The 22628-nt window shown below is 35.2% G+C and overlaps 1 protein-coding gene across 2 annotated transcripts in view; it reads left to right on the forward strand.

Moving 5' to 3' along the window:
- Positions 1-21365, forward strand: part of ERCC8 (ERCC excision repair 8, CSA ubiquitin ligase complex subunit) — a 58376-nt gene extending 37011 nt beyond the window's left edge. For both annotated transcript variants that reach the window (XM_082837014.1, XM_082837015.1), the window contains 5 exons: positions 2638-2738; positions 4275-4399; positions 12335-12532; positions 16514-16594; positions 21276-21365. In XM_082837014.1, coding sequence (XP_082693140.1) covers positions 2638-2738; positions 4275-4399; positions 12335-12532; positions 16514-16594; positions 21276-21344 — 574 coding nt within the window. In that variant the 3' untranslated portion in view covers positions 21345-21365. The remainder of the gene's footprint in view (positions 1-2637; positions 2739-4274; positions 4400-12334; positions 12533-16513; positions 16595-21275) is intronic.
- Positions 21366-22628: the final 1263 nt, after the last annotated feature.

Genomic DNA, 22628 nt, shown 5'->3' on the forward strand with positions numbered 1-22628 from the left:
GGTATAATATGGGAAAAAAGAACAAGAGCACTTAACTCTTTTTCTTTTTTTTTTTTTTTTTTTAATTGGGGTATAGTTGTTTTACAGTGTTGTGTTAAAAGCACTTAACTCTTGAGGATCAGGGGGGTTGGGGGTGTTGTTTGCTGAAAGGAAGAGTCTTACATATTTAAATGCTGACGGAAAAGTATCGCTGGAGAGAAATTAGTGAAGATAAGAAATGAAGGGGTGACTTCCCCAGTGGCGCAATGGTTAAGAATCTGCCTGCCAATGCAGGGGACACAGATTTGAGCCCTGTTCTGGGAAGATCCCACATGCTGCAGAGCAACTAAGCCCATGCTCCACAGCTACTGAGCCTGCACTCTAGAGCCCATGAGCCACAATTCCTGAAGCCCGCACGCCACAACTACTGAAACCCGCGCACACTAGGGCCCACGTGCTGCAACTGCTGAGTCTGCGTGCTGCAACTACTGAAGCCTGTGTGCCTAGAGCCTGTGCTCCACAGCAAGAGAAGCCACCACAATGAGAAGCCCATGCACCATAATGAAGAGTAGACCCTGCTCGCCGCATCTAGAGAAAGCCCACATGCAGCAGAAAGGACCCTACGCAGTCATAAATAAATAAATAAACAAATTAATTTTTTTTTAAAAAGGAAGAAATGGAGGGAATAATTGGTACATCAGGACCTTGACTAGACAAGAGAGGGTAATATCAAGGGTCCCAATAGAAGGGGACACTGATTTGACACATGAAGGGTATCATGAGACTAAATGGAAGGAGGAAAAAGGCATGAATACAATTAAATTTGTGACTTTGGCAGAGAAGCTCAAGAAATGTGAACCCAGTGGCCTCTGTTGTTTTTTAGTGAGTAGAACTTGATGTCATCTATTGAAAATACTGGAATAGGATGCAATTTTCAGGGAAGGTAGTTAAAGATTTGGAATAACAGTTTTAATGAATGGAAGAAGGAGCTGATTAAGGGCACATAGGATTGCTGGTCAGTATTTTGTGCTCTATCGAAGGTGTAGCCCACAGCTGTACTAAGCCACAGAAATCAAAACATTGAATGACACAGACTTAACAATTGTCTAAAAATCGTTCAAGTCACAGGTATAAGGAAGGAAATAAAATCACCAAAAGGCTTATAGGAAGGATCAAGGACCTAATGAGATACAAGCATGAGTGTTGATAAGAAAATTTAAAAACTGAAGGGACAGGAAGTAGTAATCAAATTTTGATGTAGACATTTTAATAAAACTTTTTGCAGAAGAATTATTACAAAAACTACTTTTATTAGTCTTATAAAGAAATGTCTCAATATTTGTATAGCAGCCAGCCCTTCCTCTCTGTCACAGTCTATTCCTCAGAGAAGCTTCTGTTAGTAGTTTGCAGAATGTGACATTGAAATTTATGATTTCTGAAGTAGAACAAAGTCTAGAATGTAGCCATAAGAAGGCTGGCCAAAGAGGTGTGAAGGTGAGGAGCTAGGCACTACTTGTGGGTCCATGCTAGACTGGATTTACATTGTTTGTTTCTAATTTGGTTTTCCTCAAATCAGGAGGGAAACTGAGGCTTTCAATTCTCAGAGTACCCCAGGAATTTGAATCAGTACTACAATGGACCTAGTAATCAATGTTAGGAGTTAGTTATGTGCATATCTAATCTGTTTCAGAAGAGACTTAAGTCCTCAGACTCCTCCCATTGCAGACCTATTCCCCAGCTGGAAAGAAAGAAAACCAAATTGAGAATGGAAAATGCTAACTTTTTGCCGACTATTCTAATTGGCTACGTTTGATGGTGATCTGTGAAAATAACCAAAGTTATGGGAAGAGATAAACCCTGTATAGATATTTTTTTAAAGGTTTATAAATGAGAAATAAGCTTATAAAATGCAGCGTAATACTCTTTCTAATTAAAATGACCTGGATAAACCCAACAGGTTAGAATATTATTGAGGGCTTTGTGAGGATATGATAGCATCAGTTGAACTGATTTATATTTTCTTTAGTAGTAGTTTAGAAGCTGAAATTGATATATGATCATGGTTTTACCTTTTTTCGTTTCACTTGAAATAAAATGAAAATAAGTGTCGAATTTCAAGGAGACATTAAATTTATTTCTTGTATATCTGGCAAAGATTGATTTGAGTACAGGAAACCAAATAAAAATATTTTGTCCTTATGATTCACCTTATTCTTAATTTTTTTCATAAAAAAAGAAAAACCATATTCCTACCAAATGGATTCTTAAGCAAAGTGAAATTAGTTCACTGCTTGATTATCTAGGCAACATTTGAATAACAAACAGTAGAACAGATATAGTAACACATTTGCCAAGGAACAAAGCTCTAAGCCTGTCTAGTCTTTGGAGAGGAAGGTGCTCATGTCATTAAAAACAACAAGAAACAGCAGAATTCCATCCTTGTGATTTACTTTTTTTTTTTTCTATTTTTTCACTTCTTTGTGCTACTATTGACTATTGAATATTTGCTGGAAAGGCAAAAGTACAACCATCCAAATGTACAAATACATTTGTGCTAATATACTGAGACCTCTGTATGCCATAATACTGGAAAGGTGGGTGAGGAGTACAGTTATTATCCTAGCTATACACGTTAATGTAACATTTATGTCTTCTCAGTGCTGACAGTAAAGCAAAATTATGGGATGTGAGGAGAGCATCAGGATGTTTGATTACTCTTGATCAGCATAATGGGGAAAAGTCACAAGCAGTTGAATCAGGTAATGAAAAACACATTAATATAGAAATATGGCATTGATAGTATTTTTATATTGAAATTTTTGAATTGAAACCAAATAATAAATGTATGTTGACAAATTGTAGATTTTATGTTTTTTTAAAAAAGGCATTCACAACAAATCAGTTTCTAAATTTACATCAACTAAATTATGGTTGTCTTTTTTTTTCTTTTTTTTTTTACTAAGGATTCCAGTGAGCTTTTTTTTCTTTTTAAAAATTTTTTTTTAATTTCTAACATCTTTATTGGAGTATAATTGCTTTACAATGGTGTGTTAGTTTCTTCTTTATAGCAAAGTGAATCAGCTATACATACATCCCCATATCTCCTCCCTCTTGCGTCTCCCTCTCACCCTCCCTACTCCACCCCTCTAGGTGGTCACAAAGCACCGAGCTGATCTCCCTGTGTGCTATGCGGCTGCTTCCCACTAGCTGTCTATTTTACATTTGGTAGTATATATAAGTTATGGTTGTCTTTCTTTAAGATACAAGTAAGGGGACTTCCCTGATGGTCCAGTGGGTAAGAGTCTGTGCTCACAATGCAGGGGGCCCAGGTTTGATCCCTGGTCAGGGAACTAGATCCTGCATGCTGTGTGGCGTGGCCTTTAAAAAAAAAAAAAATAAAGAAACTAAAAGATACAAGTAAGTATGGCATTGCTTCTGCCCCTGAATTTTTGAATGTAGAAACTTTTCTGGATTAACTTGTCATTTTATTTTTTTCCTCACATGAGGCCAACTAATACAAATTCAGTGCAATTTAGGAAGTTACAGTAAATTAAAGAAATGGTAATATTTTGTGTCCATTTTGTCACAAAATTTGCAAGTTGTGTTTAATTTGAGTCCACTGCAATCCAGGTGACAAAGTACCTCGATTGCATTTTTATAATGGAATTTAATTTCTGTGTAGGTTAAAATTCTGATTCAGAATTAAATTGGGACCAGAAGTACATTAGGTTGAACTATATAAAACCTATGATTGTTTTAATAATCTTTTAAATTAAATTAATCAGGTTATTGAGAATTACACTTTCTCAAACCTGTTCATTTTAAAAGTAATATAAATTTTGATTGAGACTATAACACTTCTTTAAGTGGCAAATACTAGTATTATTGATTTTTTTTCTTTTTTTTAGTATTATTGATTTTTAATAGTCCATGGAATGATTTTTAGATTGCAAATGGAAATAATATATAAGAAGTTTAATTTTCAATTTAAAATTTTAATGGTAAGTTTATGCAGTTAATTGAGTTTGATAGCACAGCTTACTCTCTGAAGAAAAATTATATTTGGCAGGATTTTCTCCCTTTGCTTTTCCTATTTTCCTCTGCTTTTATGGTTCTAATTTATATAGCTTATGTTCAAGTAATCCAAAGGGATGATTAGTTTTAAATATAATCAACTTATATTTAGATAATTCAGATAGTTTTCCTTTAATATGTTTAAATAACTACATCATCAAGCATTAAGTGTGTGTTGAATTTATAAGAACAGATAAACTGAATTGTGTTTTTCATTGCAGCAAACACTGCTCATAATGGGAAAGTTAATGGCTTATGTTTTACAAGTGATGGGCTTCACCTCCTCACTGTTGGTACAGATAATCGAATGAGGCTCTGGAATAGTTCCAATGGAGAAAACACACTAGTAAGACATTTTAAGTACCTTGAATGTTTTGGATCTACATTAAAGAAATGAATCTGTGACTTAACACTTGGTGTTTTTCTGTAGATTTGACTTTGTTTCTTGCCTCTGAATCACAGCTTTCTTTATATAATATTTTTCCATTATGTGAACTAGTAATTCTCAACTCAGGACAACCCGCCCCACCTCACCCCACCACATTCTCCCCACTTAGTGTAGAATCATTGCTCTACTGAGCCACTGTGTATAATGGGAGCGTGCCATCTCTCTCAAGTATATTGTAGAAGAATAAAAGATTGAGAACAACTGATATAAATTAAAGCTATAAAGTTAGTCAAATTTTATACTATATCTGACTTTTAAACAAAATCCAAAATGAGGGATTTCCCTGGTGGCGCAGTGGTTAAGAATCCACCTGCCAATGCAGGGGACACGGGTTCTATCCCTGGTCCAGGAAGATCCCACATGCCGCAGAGTAACTAAGCCCGTGCGCCACAACTACTGAGCCTGCGCTCTAGAACCCGCGTGCTACAACTACTGAGCCTGCGTGCTGCAACTACTGAAGCCCACGTGCCTAGAGCCCATGCTCTGCAACAAGAGAAGCCACCGCAGTGAGAAGCCCACGCACCACAATGAAGAGTAGCCCCCACTCAGTGCAACTAAGAAAGCCCACACGCAGCAATGAAGACCAAACGCAGCCATCCATAAATAAATAAATAAATAAAAATCCAAAATGAATGTTATAGTATGAAAACATATGGTAATTGGAATAGATGTGTTCTAAAAGTGCTAGATTCTTTTTTTTTTAATTGAAGTATAGTTGATTTACAGTATTGTGTTACTTTCAGGTGTACAGCAAAGTGATTCAGTTATACATATGTATATGTGTATATCTTTTTTTTTCAATTCTCTTCCTTTATAGGTTATTACAAGATACTGAATATTGTTTCCTGGCTATACAGTAAATCCTTGTTGTTTATATATTTTATATATGGTAATGTGTATCTGTTAATACCATACAACTAATTTATCTGCTCACCTTCCCCTTAGGTAACCATGGGTTTGTTTTCTATGTATGTGAGTCTGTTTCTGTTTTGTAAATAAGTTCATTTGTACTCATTTTTAGATTCTGCCTATAAATGATATCATATAATATTTGTCTTTCTCTGACTCACTTCACTTAGTATGATAATCTCTAGGTCCATCCATGTTGCTGCAAATGGCATTATTTCATTCTTTTTTATGGCTGAGTAATATTCCATTGTGTATATATATATATATATATATATATATATATATATATATACTACATCTTCTTTATCCATTCATCTGTCGATGGACATTTAGGTTGCTTCTGTGTCTTGGCTATTGTAAATAGTGCCACCATGAACATTGGGTTGCATGTTTCTTTCTTTTTTTAATTCTTTTAAATTTTTTTAAAATTTTTATTTATTTTATCTTTGGCTGCATTGGCCCTTCATTGCTGCGTGGTCTTTCTCTAGTTGCGGCGAGCCGGGGCTACTCTTCGTTGCGGTGTGTGGGCTTCATATTGCAGTGGCTTCTCTTGTTGTGGAGCATGGGCTCTAGGCACACAGGCTTCAGTAGTTGCAGCATGCAGGCTCAGTAGTTGTGGCTCACGGGCTCTAGAGCGCAGGCTCCATAGATGCGGCGCACAGGCTTAGTTGCTCCACAGCATGTAGGATCTTCCTGGCCAGAGCTCAAACCCATGTCCCCTGCATTAGCAGGCGGTTTCTTAACCACTGCGCCACCAGGGAAGCCTGCATGTATCTTTTCTAATAAGAGTTTTCATCTTTTCCCATTATATGCCCAGGAGTGGGATTGCTGGATCATATGGTAACTCTATTTTCAGTTTTTTAAGGAACCTCCATACTGTTTTCCATAGTGGCTGCACCAATTTACATTTCCACCAACAGTGTGGAAGGGTTCCCTTTTCTCCACACCCTCTCCATACAAGTGCTAGATTCTTATGTGGTAATTAATTTTTAGTCTTTTTAAAAATTTATGTTATAGTCCTTAGCAGATGGACCTCTGGTTTAGTCACTTTCAGAATAAGCTACCAAAAGTTTATAATTTGGCAATAATACTAATAGTTAATATTTATTGAGAGCTTATGTGCCAGTTACTATGCTAATAAAAATTAACATTTAATATATGTGCCAGAGTATACATGGTGTTGTTTAATCACCACATCAACACTCTGAAGGGTGTTACTCTTATAACACCCATTTTACACATGAGGAAAATAAGACATAAAATTAGGTAACTTGCCTGAATTTACATAGCTAGAAAGCAACAGAGTTTGACTCTAGATTCTACTCTTGCCATAATGCTGATTATACCCAGACCCCTTAAAGCATTTATTAACTACCTTAAGGTTCATATTAATATTAATCATATTCCTTTCTTTAATCATCCTTTCTAGCTAATTCTCTCTTAGATATTCTAGGTATCACTTTTATTATTAAAAACTAACTTTAAGGTCAGGATTGTTTGTGCCAGATTACTTTAGGGTTTGCTAATCCCTCTTATTCTTTATGAAATGCTTCTCCATCGTGTCTCAGGCTAAAAACTCAGACATTGCAAATTTTAATTTAGAATCTCCCACTCATTATATTGTACCATGTCCCTAATCAGGTCACACCTTCCTTTTTCTCATTTTATTCATTTGTTTAATAAGAATTTATTGAGTACTTCCTATTTTCCAGGCAGTATTATACAGGAATAGACAAAACACAGAAAAGTTCTATCCTTGTGGAGCTTACGTTCCAGGGAGAGAAAGAAAGACATCCATCAGTCAATGAATGGATGGATGGATGAATGGGTAAAATATATATTCGGTGCAGTAAGTACTATAAAGAAAAGCAAAGCAAGGAAGGGAGCATAGAAAATATTAAGAAGCTGGAGTTGATGTTTTACCTAGGGCAGTCAGGCTAGGTCTGACTCAGAAGATGACATTTGGCCTTAAGGAAATGAAGGAGTGAGCCATCCAACATCTGGGAGGGAGAGCATTCCAGGAAGAGGAAGAAAGAAAGTACAAAGACCCTGAGGCAGGAGCATGCTTGGGATACCCAAGGAGCATGTATGTGGCTCTTGTGTTAGACTAGAGTAAGCAAAGGGGAGAGTAATAGGAGGTAAGCAACAGAAGGAACAGGATACCAGAGCTTACAGGCTTGTAGCCCTTGGTAAGGGCTTCGGCTTTTTCTATGCGTGAGATAGAAAGCCACTCAAGGCTTTTGAGTGGAGAAGTGACAGGGTCATTTTGGAAAAGTAGGTTACATGTGCATCAAAGGTGAATGTGATAGAAATAAATGGTATTGAGTACATACATAAATTGTTAATGTGATTTTATTCCATTTTTCTCTCCATCTTGAAGGTGGTGATACTCATACTCTATGGATTTTTGCTAGTAAGCCCATATTTTGAATAGTGTGTTTAGAATGGATAATACATTTTAAAAAGGACTTGATCAAAGGAAAAGTCATTCATGCAAAAATACTAAAGTGGCCCAGAAACTCACCTACAAAGAACACTTAAAGGAATTGGGCCATTGATCCCAGAAAAAGTAACTCTCAGGGGAAGCACACTGTATTCAAACACTTAAAGTGCTGTCAGACAGAATAGTAAGCAAATTTCAGCCCTGCCATTTAGTAATTTGGGTAGTAGGCAATTTATTTAAGGTGAGATCATGAAGGACTATGGTCAGAGTTTCAATGTCTCCATCTTGTAAATCAGGATTATTAGGTACCTAAACAGTAATTGTAAGGGCAAAATGGAAGTATGTTAAGAGTAGTACTGTACCTGCTAAATAATAGGCATATCATAAATGATAACTTTTTGTTGTATGGTGTTGCCTTATTGGTAATACCCTTATAATTTAAGAAAAATGTATAAGTACATGCTTCCAATATATGTATAATTATTTATAAATTATATACACGTACTGTTGTGAGTCCATATATTTTATTAAAGCTTAATTTCTTATTTTTTAGTTAAAAATGAAATAGAAATTCTCACATTTTCCCCTCATACCTTAATGGATCATCTTACAGACTCTTTGAGGTGCCAACTGCACTCTGGAAACCATTCCCTTAGAGTACAGAAAACTCTACCTACAGGGAAAATTCACAGAGAGACAGCTTTTGGCACAGCAACAAAATTTTAAAATAGCTATTCTGGTGTTTACTGTTTTAGTTATTGGTGTTATCATTCACCCAGTCACCAATGGCTAGAAAGTGGGAGTCTATCCTTTATTCTTCCCTTCCCTTATCCCAGCTATTAAATCATTTACAAGTCCTCTTAATTGTTTCTTCATAATTTATTTCTTAGCTCTCTTCCCTTCCAGCCTCACTTTGGGCCCTCATGGTCTCTCTTTAATTACTCTAACGTCCGTCTAACTTTTCCCAAACTCATCTCCCAGTGAAAGTGTTTCCTCAGTAAACTTTCAGGTTATGAAAACTGAATATTTTTGCCTGTTGTGCACAAGGCCTTCATAAGCTGTCCCTTCTAACTCACTAGCTTTACATCTTGCCACTTCCCCATTTTTTCCCGTGTCCTTAGCCATACTGAGCTACTTAAAGGTCTTTAAATATATGCTCTCTCACCCTTCCATTCTTTGCGTCGACTGCTGCCTTTGCTTTGGAATACCGTCTCCTCCTTCCTGTCCTAGCTGCTTCTCAGCTTTCAAGATTCATTTCAGGCACAATCTCTTTTTAACTCCTCTAGTCTAGCTTACCTGCTTCCAGAGTACCCAGTGCTCACTTGTATTACAGTAGACTGTGATCATCACTTAGTGGAATTAAAGAAAAATAATGTACCACAGTGTGGCACAGTGCTTTTTGGTTAGTATAGTCTAGATTTCAGTTTCTGATTCTGTCACTTACTAGCCAAGAGACCTTGATCGAAATACTTAACCTTTCTAAGTGTTTTCTTTTTGTTTAATAATGCTACCTATCTTATAGTATTGTTTTGCATATTATATGAAATAATGCATGTAAAATATTTAACACATTGTCTGATACTTACAGCAAATGTTAACACTTAGTAAACATTACCTGTCATTATTATTAATTATGCTGATAGTTGTTTGACAGTGAAATGAGCTGCCTTATGACGGAATCTCGGCATCACTGTAGGTATTTATTCAGTGACTAGATGTATCTATTTCCTGGAACAATAAAAGGGATTCATAAGATAGGGAACTGTGTTTGCCATCATCCTATCCCACATCTATGAAAATTTCCTCCCCATCAGAATCTTTTCAAAGACTGTACATACCACCTTTAAGACATCATAACCAAAAGTACCCTGTTCTTCTTCAATACTTTCATAATATATAGCATGATATTTGTCACATACTGCTTTTTATGGTAAGTGTTTATAGTCATAAAACGGGGAGCTTAGATAATCACCTAGCACAGTGTGTGACACTAAGCACTTAGTAATTGGTAGATCTCTCCTTTCCTTCACCTGTTACTAGAACTTCATTCCATAGGCATTGAAAAGATATTGATAGTTTTGAGCCCACAGGTGATTTGATCACAGCAGTGATTTACCAAGATTAATAGGACAGTAAGTTGCAAGATGGATTGCAGGGGGAACGCCTAAGGACAAAGACAAAAGTTAATTAGCTGGTTCAGTATTTATACCTCATTGAACACTTTCCAGTTCACATTTGGGAAGGAATGTGGTATAGTGGAAAGAAAATAGATTTTGTAGGTAGGTGTTCTGATGTGTGAATAAGACCATCACATTCTAGCAGTTCATAATTTTTCCAGGAGGAACAGAGAATTGCTAGTTGAGATTTGTGTTTTTTCTCCACCCCACCTCCCCACCCCACAGTGTTATTCTACAAATTGTTGTGCATGGAGGATCAAAAGACACAAATGAGGGAATGTTATTCTTTTAAATATATAGGAATTAATAAATCTAAGGACTCACTGAATACTTCTATATCCTAAGTGTTTTCTTATGCATTATTTCATTTTTTAAAAAATATTTATTTGGTTGCACTGGGTCTTAGTTGCGGCAGGCGGACTCCTTAGTTGTGGCATGCAAACTCTTAGTTGCGGCATGCCTGTGGGATCTAGTTCCCTGACCAGGGATTGAACCCGGGCCCCCTGCATTGAGAGTGTGGAGTCTTAACCACTGCGCCACCAGGCAAGTCCCTGCATTATTTCATTTTATTTTTCACAATAGCTCTGGTAAATGATGTTATTTCCTTTTAACAGATTAGAAGAATGAAACTCAGAGGTTAAATCATTCATTACTCATAAGAGGCAAAGGAGGGGTGGAGTGGGTTTCAAAAACCGAAGTCTACTGATTATAAGTTTAATGTTTTAACATTTCACTGTACTGCTGCTGCATTGAGATAGTTGAACACACATGCTCATTTCTGTCACATGTTAACCTCGAGGGTGGCTAAGCCAAATGTAGTATCCACAATTATCAGCATATATCCATTTGAGCCTCAGTGTTTGTTTATACACAGAAACACACACACACACACACACACACACACACACACTCCCACCCAACCTTTAGAAAAAGAAGGCAAATCAGTCACTGTCTGTTTAAACTCCATTATTAGCCATAGTGAAGGGAGATATTGGTGATCTGCTTGCTCATAATTCCTAAATGATTAGATACTGGTTTTACACTTACCCTAAGCTTCTTATCTAAATTATCACCAGGAAGTAAACCTTTATCCCCAAGCTTCTCAGACTTTGATGGACCTACAGAACATCTAGGGATCTTGTTAAAATGAAGATTCTAGTTCAGTAGATTGCGATGGGGCCTAGAATTTGTTTCTAACTGCTCGGGTGATGCTGATGTTGTTGGTCTTGCATCTTTGACTTACAGGTGTAGAATTTTTGTTTTTGTCCCAAATATATAATTATTTATAAGAAGCTGCAATTGTAGTATACACAGTATTTGTGTTCTTTGCTTTTTTATACTTAACTTTTATCCCTATTTTCTGCATAATTTTCATACTTATGATTTTTTTAATTTCTATATAAACTGTAGAGTTAATATAACACTATTAGGAATTTACATCTATTCTCAGTTACTTTGCCATTCTAGATAGTGTGGAATTGAATTCCTCTCGGCATGTACCTTTTTGCTGTTTAATTATTTCCCTAAGATAAATTCCCAGTAATAGTTACTACGTCAAGGAATAATGTCTTTGTTGTTTAAAGGGTATAGAGTTTCAGTTTTGCAAGATGGAAAATGGATAGTGGTGACGGTGGCACAACAATGTGAATATACTTAATGTCACTGAACTGTACACTTAAATTGTGGTTAAGATGGCACATTTTATGTTATGTGTATTTTATCATAATTTAAAATGTTATAAATAAAAAGAAAGTTATCCTCCCTCCAAAAATATATATATATTATATATGTATGTGTGTATATATTTAATTTTTTTTTCTGGAGGGAGTATATACATATACGTGTGTGTGTGTATATATATATACATATACATAAAGTATACTTTTATATTTTGTTGCATAATAAACCATTTGGTCTTTTAGAAAGAATGATCAAATTGTGGTGCCACCTACACGTTTACCTCACTTGTACTAGTATTGAGTGTCTCAATGGTTTATTAAAATTTTTGCTAAATGGTCTAAAATGATTCTTCAAAGTTGCCTTAATTTGCATTTTTATTTCTATCACAGTTGAAATGTGAACATTTGTTTTTGTGGGTCTTTTTACTATTTGTGTTTCCCTCGTATATGAAATGTACATTTATGTCATTGGCCCTTATTCCTATTAGGACATGGATCTTTTTTTTTTTTAGACTTACTAGAGTCATTTCTATAGTAGAATATTTTAAGTAAATATTTTTTCCTATCTTTGTTGTCTTTTTAATTCAGATTTAAGTAAGTAACTGTATGCTTTTACATCCTACAGGTGAACTATGGAAAAGTGTGTAATGACAGTAGAAAAGGATTGAAATTCACTGTCTCCTGTGGCTGCAGTTCAGAATTTGTTTTTGTACCATATGGTAGCACCATTGCTGTTTATACAGTTTACTCAGGAGAACAGATAACTATGCTTAAGGGACATTATAAAAGTGTTGACTGCTGTGTATTTCAGTCTAATTTCCAGGTAAGAATGATATTTAGGGGAATTTAGAATGTTCGGGTAGCTAGCTTGCCAGAGTAGTTGTATATAAAAGAGTAAATTGCAATTTCATTCTAAGGAATTATACTTTTTATCCACATCTGAGCTAGAGTTTATTAAATAGAGGATAGATTTTTTTTAGGTGGCATAGGATGTCTCTGTGAATCAATATAATACTGTGCAACTTGACTGGGATAAATTCTTTCTTTTGTATATGGGCTCCATTTATTTGGCAGTTGAAAATCTCTGGCAAATTAAAATAATTTCTTGCAAACGAGCTTTTGGGAAAAAAATGGAACATATGTGTCTCATCTCAAAATATAGTTTTTGTATCTTGATTTACGTATGTGTGAATGTCTGAAATTTTATTTTTTTCTTATTTTCTGCCAATGGCTAATAAGTTTACTTTAGTGTTGATGCAACTTACATAATTTCTTAAATACCTATGGTTTTTGTTTGTTTAGCATCCTAACCTTTCTCTTTCATCTCACCAATGGAGCAGATTGTTTTTTTCATAGAACATTTGCATAGATTACCTCATATGCTCCTTTAAATGAGTCCCTAATGTAGCAAGATTGTTGGTATTTCCCTGCATCGTAGATAACGAAAATGAGGCTCATGAAAGTTAAATACTGAAAGAATGAATATTATGGGTTATTAGAGCTAGGAGGGAATTTATCACCTTATTTATTAATTCATTAATACTCATTACTTAATTTGTGTCTGACGCTGTGAAGTAAGATATACAGGGCTGGTTTTTCAGCCAGCACACATCAGCATGGCAGTATCCATTATTAAAATACTCAAATTCATATCCTGCTGTTTGTTACATAGCTGTTGTACTAAGCGCCCTAAGTGACTTCCAGCTTCACCCCCTTCCCTGGGGCCTCCTAGACCCAGTAACTAAGAGGGACCTTCAGACCCTGCTCCCTCTCTATCTCCAGTATCTCTTCGGATTGGCCAGTGTCCTGATGTACCAATTATTAAATATTTTTAGTGTTACTTCTGGGAAAAGGCTACTAAGGCAACCAGAGGGGTGATGTGACTTGCCTCAAATCTGCAAGTAGATTGACAAAGCATGATTATCCATTCAAAGAAATTCTTAGAATACAGTACCTCTTTTCTTATCCAGAGTCACTTAGAGACACAGCCAAGATTTTAACACAGGTATTCTGACTACCAGTTGTTGCTTTCCACCAAATCAGAGCTTCCTAGAATGTATTGAAAGTATGTCCAGATATTTGATTCCCTTCAGTCCCTGGAATAGCTGGGACAAGCCTAGGATAGCCAGAGAGCTGGGGCCAGTTGCCTCCTGGCAAATAACATTCCTTTTATTTATTTATTTATTTATTTATTTATTATTTAGCTACATTGGATCTTCGTTGCTGTGCGCAGACTTTCTCTAGTAGTGGCGAGCAGGGACTGCTCTTTGTTGTGGTGCACAGGTTTCTCATTGCGGTGGCTTGTCTTGTTGCAAAGGACGGGCTCTAGGCGCATGGGCTTCAGTAGTTGTGCTGCGTGGGCTCAGTAGTTGTGGTGTCCGGGCTTAGTTGCTCCGCAGCACGTGGGATCTTCCCGGACCAGGGCTCAAACCCATGTCCCCTGCATTGGCAGGCGGATTCTTAACCACTACACCACCAGGGAAGTGTGACAAATACCATTTCTATATGTGCTGTGCCCTAAGAAAGATTTGAATCACTGCATTACATCAGAAAGCTTCCAACTCTTATCCCTATTATGATTTCTGAAAAGGAAAATAATTATAAATCTAAATTATAAAAGTAAAGGAGAGTAGTATTTTTGCCTCCATTCAGCATCAGAACCCTTTTAACCAATTACATGTTACACACAACCCACTATCTGAAAATAAAATTGATATTTATAGTAATTCTATCATAAATGTAAAAATTTTGAAAATATATACCCAACATCAAAATAAATAATGATAATAACTGATTATTTCCCTTTGACTAAAATAGGGATCCATGAGTCCATTCTGCTATTAGTAAGTAATAAATTGAAAGTCTGATGAGGAATTTACATAATCTCAAGGTAGCACCCTACAAAATATTAATTACAAAGGTAAAATGAGTAATTTTACCTTGAAGAAGACTGGCATACATCAGCTTAATCAAATTATCAAAGTGTGTGATATTCCTGGCAAAGATATATCACCTGAATTTAATCATGAGGAAACATAAGACAAGGTTATCTGACCTTAGTGTATCTTGGATATATATCGTCTCAGGAAACTAAATTGCTCTAGGGCACTGAGCATATGAAAATATCTTTGCATCATCCATAGTTAGTGTAACCATACATTCTAGATTTAACAGTGCAGTCTGTAGAATTTTGTTCCATTTAGGAAATCTGATCATGTGTAACTAAATGTAATTTACTTAATTCTCTTTATATTTCCTATAAATCACTTCATAATCTTATTTTCCCTTTACCCAGAACCTTTACATATTTTTTTTAGAAAAATACTAATTGTACCATGCCTCAAATAGCTTTTGAGATGAGTAACAGTAAAACTAAATAATTTCATACGAGAACAGGAAAAAAAAGTTATAGTGTTAGAAATATTTGTGTTAGAAATATATTTGCGAGAAAAATAAACATTTAGTCAGTCAGAGGTTTATAACCACTTAACATTTTGCTGTTTTTTCTTTTTAGCCTTTCCTCTTTGCTTAGTAGCTTTTTAAAAAATTGACCTAGTATTTTACATCCTGTTTTTTTCTTTTCACACTATGACTATTTGGTTTACATCCTGCTCCTTTCTCTTGACAATATGAATATTTTCCACTGTCATTAAATATTCTTCAAAAATAAATTTAGTGATTATGTAATATCACATCATATTAATGCAGCATAAATTTAGAAATCATTACCCTGGACAATAATTTTTGGAAAATTATTATTATTTTTGTTATTATAAATATAGATGATAATATCCTTGAATTTCATGTGTGTCTTTGGCATGACTTCCTAGAAATGCATACAGAAACTTCTGGCACATGTTGAGATTTCATTCTCTGAAAAGATTATAGCAATTTATACCCTCTGTATGGGAGCGTATCTATTTCACTGCCGCATAGGAATATTTTCAGTACTAGCCAATATAACATCTTTCTGAAGTTTTGTGGGGAGGTGAATGAACATTGTTCAGCATGTGCAGGCAGCATATCCATAAAGACATTGACACTGACTGTGCATCAGCCCAAGCTGCTTATAAAATAAGCTTCTCAGCAAGCATGGCATATATGTCTTAATGCTCTTTAGTTGAGTTCTTTTTTTGAACTTTTGGTCTATTTTAGCTAGAAACTCGTATGGTTTCTTCATTGAAGTCTTTATTAAAGCTCAGTTATTGACAGAAAAGGACGAAATTTATTTCTTCCATTTTTTTCTCATTCTCTGACACTTGAAATAAATGGATACTATGGGGCTTCCCTGGTGGCGCAGTGGTTGAGAGTCCGCCTGCCGATGCAGGGGAGGCGGGTTCGTGCCCCGGTCCGCGGAGATCCCACATGCCGCGGAGCGGCTGGGCCCGTGAGCCATGGCCGCTGAGCCTACACGTCCGGAGCCTGTGCTCCGCAATGGGAGAGGCCACAGCACAGAGAAGCCCCGCGTACTGAAAAAAAAAAAAAAAAAAAAAAAAAGGATACTATGATTGATTAAAAATTACAGTGATTAAAAAAAAAAAATTACAGTGATTGTTTTTGTGAATTTTAACATGTTAGCAACATGTTAACATATCATAATACTATTTTTAAATACAAAACAAGTCTTTACTACATCTTAAACAAACAGAAAAAAACATCAGCCCAGTTTCTTTGGGGAGTAGAAATAGAATTAATCTTAATTAATCTAACCTAAGAAATAATCATTTAAAAATTGATGTCATTTATTTCAGATTGGCACCAGCTTTAAAGTGACCTACAATTACATCTTTGCTTTGTGTTATAGGAACTTTATAGCGGTAGCAGAGACTGCAATATTCTTGCTTGGATACCATCCTTACATGAATCAGTTCCTGATGATGAGGAGGTAAATATTATTTATACAAATTGAACAGTGACTTCTAAATCATAAAAAAAGTTTTTATTAATTTACTTTATATGAGAGAAACTTTTAAAGCATTTCTTGCTATTTCGTGATTGTAAAAATAATTTGCCTCTATAATATATTTGGAAAATTCAAAAAAATATTAAGAGAAGAACATAAATTTCTGAAGTTTATTAATTACTATTAACATTTTGATTTAATTCATTCTTGTTTTTTCCTGTGCATACTTTTTAGCATGGTTAATATTATGCTTGAACATACAGCTTAGCATCCTGCTTAAGACTTTTTCCATGTCATTAATAAGTATTTGTAAATATTGTTTTTAATAATATAGCATTCTGTCATTTATTTACCATAATTTACTCAAATATTTTCCTATTGGAAGACATTTCTTTTGATCATTATAAACACATCAAGGTAAATATCTGTTCATAAATTATTTGCATTTCTGATTACTTCTTTGGTTAGATTCCTAGAAGTAGTGTTACCTCTTGAGTTATCATGTATGACATGTTTAAGGTTCTTTATTCACACTGTCAAATTTATCAGTTTACACTTCTACCAGCAGTCTGTTAGTGCCTATCTCAGAGCATAAACTGGTACAAATATGACAGTGTGAATAAAGAACCTGAAAAATGTGGTGGGGAAACAAAGATAAATAAGACATGATTTCTGGTCTTAGGTAGTAGCCTCTGAATTTTTTTACTTTTTTGTCAAGCTATCTAAAGGTGAAATCTTCCAGATTTCATCATGTGTCTAATTTGATTTATTATGGCTTTGATTAGTTTTAGTGTACACCTGCTTTAAATACTGAATTTTTTTTGTACAAAGCTTAATATGTTCAAATAATTTGGTTCAGCCATTGATTTTGCATTATTATTTAATTACTGTGTCCTGCTGTTTGGGAATTACTATATACATTAAATCCAACTCATAATACTATAGGCCATGTTAGAAAGTTTAACAATCATTCACCAAATGAAAACTATAAAAAAAAAAAGCTAGAAATAAATCATCTTTGGGCTTCCCTGGTGCGCAGTGGTTGAGAGTCCGCCTGCCAATGCAGGGGACACGGGTTCGTGCCCCGGTCTGGGAAGATCCCACATGCCACAGAGCGGCTAGGCCCGTGAGCCATGGCCACTGAGCCTGCGCATCCGGAGCCTGTGCTCCGCAACGGGAGAGGCCACAACAGTGAGAGGCCAGCGCCAAAAAAAAAAAAAAAAAAAAAAAATCATCTTTGACTTATGTATGAAAAAAGGATATTATTTAGAAGAAAACTAAATTGCTTATTTTATAAAGAGAGTATGTGACTCTGATGGTTTATTTCCTCATTATATAGTTACAGTGATAGTTTGAACTCCCCATCTAGAAGAATTTTTGTATATGGGAAGTTAATCTGAACAAGTAGAAATCAAACAGAGGTGCACAAAAAATAGGTTAGCTTTATAGTTAAGCTTTAGAGCTATGAAACCTTACCTTTTAAAATGCACTGTATATATTCTTTAAGATAGGCACCATTCTCAAATTAATATAAAATGGTAAGTGCTAAGATTATTTCCACAAAATTTTAGTTTGAAAGATTTCTGTGAATGTAGGTAGAACATGAATATGATCACGATGCAGATCCCAATAGAGAAGTCTGTCTACACTAAACCCTGTTCCCTACATGTATATTTACTATTTAACTCATATTTAAAAGTATTTTCATCTCACCTATCAAATGAAGGACTGCTGCAGTTCCCCAGAGAGGCAACTTAACACAAAACAAAGCATACACATGTACATACTCACACACACACTTTGTCTGTAGTTTCAGGTAAACTAAATAATAGTAATACTGGTAACTGGGTTCGAATCCCAGTTCTGCCATTCATTAGTGATCTGAGACAAGTTTATGATATCTTCAAACATCAGAATCATCAAAGCAAAATTGTTCTTAGGTTTCCTTTCAAATCCACCCTTGAGATGAGATTTACTTCTCCATCAACCAAGATACAATCCCTTAGGGCTGTTTTCTTCTGATATCCAAGATAGAAGAGGAACTTAGTTCTACCATAAGAAATTGAAGGGCATTGGGCAATAGGGGCAGGTTTTATGGTCTTTAAGCATAAATCCTGTTATTTAATTGGCAGGCTGCTTTGTTATATTCTGAGGAATCTACCTTCCTTTTGCCCCCTCTTCCTAACATTTGGTCACAATCAAAGCAAGCCTATGTAACTCCTACTCACTTTTTCCTGGCTGAGATCTCTAGGGTGGCTATATTACAGTTTAAATCTGACCTCTCATCAAGAATCTTACTTTATTTTGACAGTTACACAATATGTAGCTGTTTTATTTACCACTTGTGTAGATGTATAATCACTTGCTATATTGAGACAACCCTATATTCTACCTATAAAGATTTTCCACTAATTACCAGTAAGAAATTTAGAATTTATCAAGGTGCATGTATGGAAGATGGTCCAGTTTGGTTTTGTTCTTCCTTCCCGTTACATGGACCTGAACTATATCCCCTTTAAACTCATGCTTCCCTGTCTCCATAACATTCACAACTATCTGTCAGTAGAACAGGCAGGCTGGATGGATATGTTCAAGCATAGAAAGAATGTCCACTAGGAGGAGATGATGTAAAGAAAACTGAAGTAATAGATGGTAGTTAACTTGATCAGTAGGTCTCAAACAGTATATGTGTACCACATCATATATAATATTTTTACTGAAGCTTTCAATTACAAGTAAGATGTTTTATTTGTGTTTTTAACAATAAAATGTACTTCTAATAATACTGTAATATATTCATATTGTTATCCTTTACTGCTATAAACTGTAAAATTTATATGCAACTGCCTTTCCAATTTTCACTTATTTTTGTTTGCTTACCATAGCAACAATAATTTACATTAAAATATAATTTTGCTTCTCTGTTGATTTTTAAAATGAAATTTAAATGTTTAATAGGTTACATATTTGGCTTCCATAGTGAAATTAGAAGGCATGGCCTTTGTGTGGTTCATCTACCCAGGGACATTTTGGGGTAGATATCTAAGGCAGAGTTAAAGGCTTTTAGAGCTAGAGTAGGGAAGAATAATCACCTAACCCCTAAGGATAATACATCTTTAAATAAACTGTCACTAAATAACCTAACTTGGTAGTTAAATTATAAACCCAGAAAGGTAGGCAATTCAGTAGACACTTGGATGAAAGAATAAATGAACAGTCTTCAGTATGCTACTCTTGCAAATCAGTGGACTGCTACTAGAAATAAGTGAATAGTTTGCTGAGGTTTGGTAATAGTTTTGGATCTGGACACCAGGTATAATGGAATTTTGTTTGTGCAGCTAAGTGACAATAGCCAATATTAGGTTTAGTAATGGTGACAATACAACCATTAGATTAAGTAATGGACTCAGATCTAAGCTTTAACAACTGTAAAGAATACCTAAATTCACATATTGTTTTCTGACTGTCCTGGCTGATACTTGGGGAATTTACTGCAAACACCCACTTTTTCTACTGTTATCATTGTTTGAATTTCAAGAGTCTAAATCATCATGTTCATCAAAAGGAAATGAACATTCTCAGACATACAGTAGGGGCTACCCTTAACATAAAATATTGCTATATGTTGTAAAAGGTAATATATCTAAGATAATTTAAGAATAATCTAAGAACTAATACATTATTGGATTTGGAGTCTGAACAAACTGGCAGCAGACATAAAAACTGCAGAGTAGGAAGCACACGTGGCTCATAATGCCCAGATACTCAAAAAAGAGATCATTTTAAAGTCCTTTAATCATTTGCCAAAGAATAAGAAGGTTAGCCATTCAAAAAATTTCCCCAGACAAGTGAATTGATTTGAAATACCACAGGTAATTAAAATTCCTCTGTTGCTGATTACGTTTATTAGGTACAGCTTTAAAGTTGTGGGAGTACTGTGATGTTTTGTTATTTTAGATAAATACCATCTAATGCATGTTCTCTTTCACAGAAATCTCCCAGGGAAACCTATGTGCTAATGACAAAATGTTACCGTTTCCAATACATTTTACCTGTCTTTTTCAACTGCTTTCCTAGCTACATACATACATACATACATACATACATAAATAAACCTCGCCACTTAATACAAAAAATGATATTACTCTGTTTGATGAACACCTTATTCCCCACATGTGGATATTTGCTTATTTATAAAAATCAGGTCCATCCAAGCAGTAAAAAGTTGCTCACATTAATAATTTGGGCTCTCAAGTCAGACTGTAGACCTGAGTCCAGGCTTAGCCACATGGATATTAATGTGCCCTCTTCTCCAGGTAACTCCAAAGAGGTGTAAAAAGGCCTTAAGTAATAGCAGCAGCAGCGTGTGTGTGTCTCTGTGTCTGTGTGTCTGTGCGTGTCTGTGTGTGTGTATGAGGTAACTACTTTGAAGGAAACAGATAATTTAGATAAAGTCTGATATGTCTATTTAAAATGAATTACATTATTTTATATTGTATGCGGGGTGTTTCTTTTGTTAACTTTTGGTTTGAAATTAACAATTATATAGTTTCTTCAAAAATAATCTAGTTGCTTTTTATCTGATATATTTCATAACTATATTGTGAGCCTAAAATTATGAGGTAGAATAATTGAGTCTTTCTTTTTTGCCCCTTTTTTTTAGACTTCAACCAGAGCACAGTTAAATCCAGCATTTGAAGATGCCTGGAGCAGCAGTGATGAGGAAGGATGACTATCATTCTTAGTACCTTTTTGTCTCTATTGATGAAACTTTTAAAACAGGACTGTTTTATTTTTTTAACTGTCCAGTGACAGCTAAATTAGCCCTGAATTTGGGTGGTTTTTTCCCTTTTATTTTAAAATGAAGTTAATAGTTGCATGAAATCCTGCAACAGAGTTCCATATAGTTTATTTAATCAGAACATGTCTCCTTGATCCCAGTTGCTGTTGTCTGCCGCAGCCCGTATAGCTATAGTAGAAGGAGACAGGTCATGGTAGCCCCTTTGTGGGAACTTGAGCAGATTGTGTGAACAATAAGATGCAGTCTTAGAGGATGAGCACATAGAGGTTATCAGCACTGACTTTCTTCTGCTGGTTGTACCATCACCTTGCTCATTTTCACTTTCAAGAATGATTTTACTGAGGACTATATCAAAAAGTATAGTTGAGAAGTTAACATCAAAATTTGTTTATTATTATTTATGTATTCCGTTTTTGCAATGATTTCATTTACTTAACGTTTGTCTAGCTTTATGTTAAATTTTCTTGAACTCATTGCCTTCCACAATCTAAAAAGTGCATCACAGGAGGTATTTAACTTAAGGAAAATACCATGTTTCCTTTATTTTAATGCATCAGATGGCAGCTTAAACTACTCTTCTATGAATCTGTTTAAGATGTGACCAAGTCCTACTTCATTCATCAAAGCAGAAAATATCCTGGCAGGGAATTTGGCTTAAACATGAAATGTCATAAAATTTCTATTTTATTTTCCACTCTTCTTGTGTCATAACCCACAAGTGATTATCATGAACCTAATCTTATATTCCCTTTCTTTCTGATTCTATCAATAGGAGGCTAGTTAAAGAGGTTTTTGTGAGCTTGAATACCAAGTATCCAGTTGTTGAGTTTTTAAGTGTGTGTTAGGCCTCATATCAGACCTTTCTGGCCAAACGTTTTCCATACGTTTACTTTATAGTTGATCTTCTTAAGCCCTGACCATTTTACTCTCACTTTTTCTCACTTGGTGAGGATTCTTAACAATCTTTGAGAATGCTATAGAAATTGGAATTTTTTTTTAATTTTAAGAAAAAAGGAGTCTTTCTCCAAACTTCAAATACACATAGGTAACTGGTACATTTCGAAAAGGTCCATCTGCTGGGGATGTGGAATGACTACCCTCCTAGAGCCATGGGATGAGTCTAATCCACTGACTGGGCAGCGCCAACAACCAGTGAGGCCTTATCAGTTACACGTTAACTGATACTGTTAACTGTTAACTGATCAGTTACACGTT

Source organism: Leucopleurus acutus, assembly GCF_964270905.1.
Source record: "Leucopleurus acutus genome assembly, chromosome: 3".
Taxonomy (NCBI): Eukaryota; Metazoa; Chordata; class Mammalia; order Artiodactyla; family Delphinidae; genus Leucopleurus; species Leucopleurus acutus.